Source organism: Microtus ochrogaster, chromosome 17, assembly GCF_000317375.1.
Source record: "Microtus ochrogaster isolate Prairie Vole_2 chromosome 17, MicOch1.0, whole genome shotgun sequence".
Lineage (NCBI taxonomy): Eukaryota > Metazoa > Chordata > Mammalia > Rodentia > Cricetidae > Microtus > Microtus ochrogaster.
The window spans coordinates 18,895,165-18,899,311 of NC_022019.1; the positions used below are offsets into that span (position 1 = coordinate 18,895,165).

At 41.1% G+C, this 4,147-nt stretch overlaps 1 protein-coding gene across 1 annotated transcript in view; it reads left to right on the forward strand.

Annotated features, from left to right (window-relative positions):
- The window catches only part of Rcbtb2 (RCC1 and BTB domain containing protein 2), a 39,882-nt gene that overhangs the window by 8,914 nt on the left and 26,821 nt on the right, over window positions 1–4,147 (forward strand). The window contains exons 2-4 of the mRNA XM_013349283.2: window positions 220–301; window positions 3,153–3,246; window positions 3,654–3,718. Of these exons, the coding sequence (XP_013204737.1) occupies window positions 3,677–3,718 (42 nt within the window). The 5' untranslated portion in view covers window positions 220–301; window positions 3,153–3,246; window positions 3,654–3,676. The remainder of the gene's footprint in view (window positions 1–219; window positions 302–3,152; window positions 3,247–3,653; window positions 3,719–4,147) is intronic.

The following is a 4,147-nucleotide window of genomic DNA, read 5'->3' on the forward strand; positions in this document are numbered from 1 at the left end:
GCTGGCCTCAAACTCACAGAGATCCTCCTGCCTCTGCCTCCTGAGTGCTGGGATTAAAGGCGTGCGCCACCACCACCCGGCTCTCTGCTGATTTTTTAAATAAGAGAGCTGATGTAATTTAAGAAACAGCTTCCTTTAATAAATTAACTTTGAAAAAAATAGCATACTCTCCTTTTTCAGTCTCTTTAATAGAATTTATTCATGTGTTTATATTTTCAGCCACATTAACTCTCTTGTAGAAGACAGCTTTACAAGGATCTAGAAGGACCAAATTTGGGCTCCGGAACTCTGCAGCAACCAGGTACAGATGTTTGGGAGGGAGTGTTCCTAGCCATTGTGTATGGAGTAAAAGCACTTGAGATGAACATAGGAGAACTTTATGATCCCTCAACATGACAGGCAAATCAGCTGTGGGCTTAAGAAATGATGTCATCATTTACAAGGTTCATCCTCAAGAACCACTCAAATTACAAAGAAATTACAGATCTCATGATTATTTTGTAATTTTGAATTTGGGTTAGGCCACAGTTACGGCTGTTTGTGCGTCATGCTTGCGGCTGATGGGTGACATTTGGACATGCCTGCTGAGAGGGTCCAAGAGCAGCAGCTTTGGAAGCACTCCCGGGTTTCATTCTAAGCTCTGATCTTACTGATGGTTACTGTGGGTCGGGTTACCCTGAAACGGAGACAGTGACTGTGCCTTATTTCTGCGATTACTCGTCTGGATATTGCAAAGATTCAATGAGGTACCGACCTGCACGCTAAATGCCAGTGTTTTTCATGCCATGGATGTGGTTTACAGTGCTGTTACGAATAGCATAAGAGTCCTGCAGGTAACAGGATGTGGTTTACAGTGCTGTTACTAATAGCATAAGAATCCTGCAGGTAACAGGATGAGGCAGCTATAACCTCCACACACCGTACCCCAAGTGGCAAAAATTGGTTTTCTCTGTTGTATGTGTCACTTCGATGTGGTGGAAACAAGTTTACCATTTTTGAAAAACAAAACTAGGGCATATGTTTGCATTATTTCGTGTTAGTAATTAGTCTTTAAGTTATTTTTGAATTTTGACTAATAAACACTGAATAACATAAAATTATATTAATATTAGAGTTAATCCTAATTGATTCTTATGAATACTTCCTCTGAATGTGTAATTTTCATATGCCTTGCATACAGTTACATTTTAACCTGACCAGGTCAATAAACAGAATGGACTATTTTTACGAACATTTTTAAAGAGTTGATTATACTGTGATCAAAATGATCAAAGAAAGATACTGAAAGGAGCCATTTTTTTCTACTTCCAGGAGCTCGGGATTCCTAATCACCGATCTTAGCATATATGAACATCCCCTTCCTGCTAGTGACAGGAGACCTAAGGGGTGGGGAAGGCAGTTGTCTCTGTGTCTCTCCATCACCCTCCTCCCCACCTTTGAATTCTTCTCCTCTTTTCATCTCTTCCTCACATTCTCTTGCTTGTCTCTTCTTTCTTCTTTCTCTTTCTGTGGTGCTGGCATTGAACCTGGGGCCTCGTGCATGCTAAGCCAGTGCTCCCCTTGAACTCTGCTCCTAAGCCCAGATGCCTCTTCTTACTCTAGTAAACTTAGTGTTAAATCTGCAAGTGTTTCCACCAAGGCTGCTGCCAGAAGAGGATAGGGACGCCCTTAAGTCCTTAGGCTAGGGACTGTAGCTCAGTGAGGATGCTTGCTCTGCTTGGGCACGGTCCTAGATCTGCTCCCCAGCAATGGGGTGCGGGAGGGTACCTCAGAAAGACATGCCAGCTCCCCCTGTCTGGCCCTATTTTGTAGTACCTGAGCATATACATTCTGTTCTACTCTGAGTAATATGTGTATTTGGTAACAAAAGGAAGAGCGATCCCATTCATAGAGAAGTGCCACAAGAGTAGTAATGGGTGTGAGGCAGAACATGTGCATTTGGAGGCTGCAGAGAGAAGTAGGAGCTGGGAAATACAGGCCCAGCCTGTGCGACTACTCAGGAGCCACGGCGGTAGCAGTTGGGCTGGGTTTAAAGGAAGCGAGGATTTCAGTAACTATGCGGAAGTGCTGTAATGTGTGATGCTGATTTAATATGGCAAAAATGGTTTTCCAGATCAAATCACAGACATTTACCAGAGAAAAAGTGATCTCTTTTAGTTTTGTTTTTGGGTCAGCAAATAGTCTTCCCCTGAATTTCATCTCCAGTCCCTAAGTTACCTTTAAATATAAGTGTGTCTTTTTAAAATTGGCTCTCCAAACATTAATAATAATCATTTACTATTCACTGGCCTCATTTTAAATTCAGATGCTCTGGATACATTATTCTTTATAAGACCTACTTACAATTGAGGAGAAAAATTGAAGAAAATGTCACCAAGGCTATTAAAACATTGATAAGGGGTGTGGTGACATTTGACCCCAGTTTGAATTTTTGGTTGTTGTTTTTTTTGTTTTGTGACAAAGGGTTTCACTGTAACAGCCTTGGCTGTCCTGGAACTATCTCTGTAGACAAGGCTGGCCTCAAACTCACAGAGATCCACCTATCTCTTTATCCTTAATCACCACTGGCCGGCTTGATTTTTTTTGTTTTTTTGTTGTTGTTGTTTTGTTTTTTTCCTGAGCCAGGGTTTCTATGCTTAGCCCTGGCTGTCCTTGAACTCTCTATGTTGATCAGGCTAGCCTCTGTCTCCCAAGTGATGGGATTAAAGGAATGTACCATTTTTAATCTATCTTTTTCTAGTCTAGCTCTATTGCAGCAAATACCAGGTAAAACACTGTGATAAAAAAAAAAAGTGCAATGTGCATTGCATGTAAGTAATTGGAGCAAACCTAATAAATCAGAAAACAAATGTTACTAAATATAATTTTATTAAATTGACTTTTGGAGGGAAATACTATTTTATTTATATTGCCTTTAGCTGTGTGATAGCTAGTATGTAGTGGTCACCTCACCTGTTGCTGTCACTTTAATGTGACACAGGAAATGACGAAGGAAAGAGTATTCAGTGTTCTTGCTCCATACTTGATGGCTTTTGCTTTAGACCCTTGGTTGTTGCTGAAGTCCAGGACAACAGAGCTGTGTTCATTTATTCAGCTGTTCATTCATTCATTTTATCCCCCCTTTTTATTCATTTTTCCTTTGTTTTTTTCAGCTTAGAAGGTCATACATTCTTCAGGAGCTGAGAATTCATAAGTCTGGTCTTCACCGGGATTTGGAACTTCCCAGTCTCAGAAAAGTTGACCAAGGTCTAGAATCTGTTTTTTTTTCTATCCGTAGAAAAGTCATCTGTGAGATGGAAGTTTCTGCTAATTTCCTTGTAGATAGAAGGACTTCTCCTTCTGCAGGATGACCTTCCCAGACTTCAGGATGATCCCCTTCCTTAAGAGTTCCTGAACACTGAAAACTATGTATAGAACTTATAGCTGTTGAGGAATTACCCCCATCACCCACTCACCATTTGGGGACTTATTTTCTTTGTTAATTAGAAGCCAAGTCATTTTGTTTGTTTGGTACAGGGCCTTGCTTTGTTGCCTAGGCTTCTATGTAATTCCTTAGCCTCCCAAATGCAGGGAATGCAGACACTTGCTTACTAAAGCAATTTTCTGTGTACCTTGGCATGGGCTCTTGATTTTACCACGTACTTTCTCCTCAGGGACTGCACAGGACTGAGTCCATATGGAAGAAGAACTGCCTGGTTTCTATGGAGAAAGTGGAAAGGTTAGAAAAAGCATGCCTTGTAGCATGCGTATTTTGTTGCATGAACCATATCTGTTGTTCAGCTGGTGAGAAGAGCAGTGAGATCATATGAGTCTTCTATGGAGAGGCTGCAGTGTGATGCCTGACATAACAATAAATAATTGTGTGGGGGATATAGTATGTGGACAGGGCCAGCAACGAACAGATGTCACCTGCGGGTTGAGGAAGGGTTCCCTTGGATGGTGGCATTTGAACTTGATAAGGAACATAGGCTTCTGCCCACAGATGATGACCTTTACAGGAATAATGTTTACTCCTTTCCCAAATATTGAAAAGCATTAAAAACAATAGTCACAGAAGATATGCTTCCAACTCATCGTGCTCTTTTATACTTTCCATCACATCTGAACATTACAGACAACCAGCTTAAGTCCATACAGTATCCAGAGA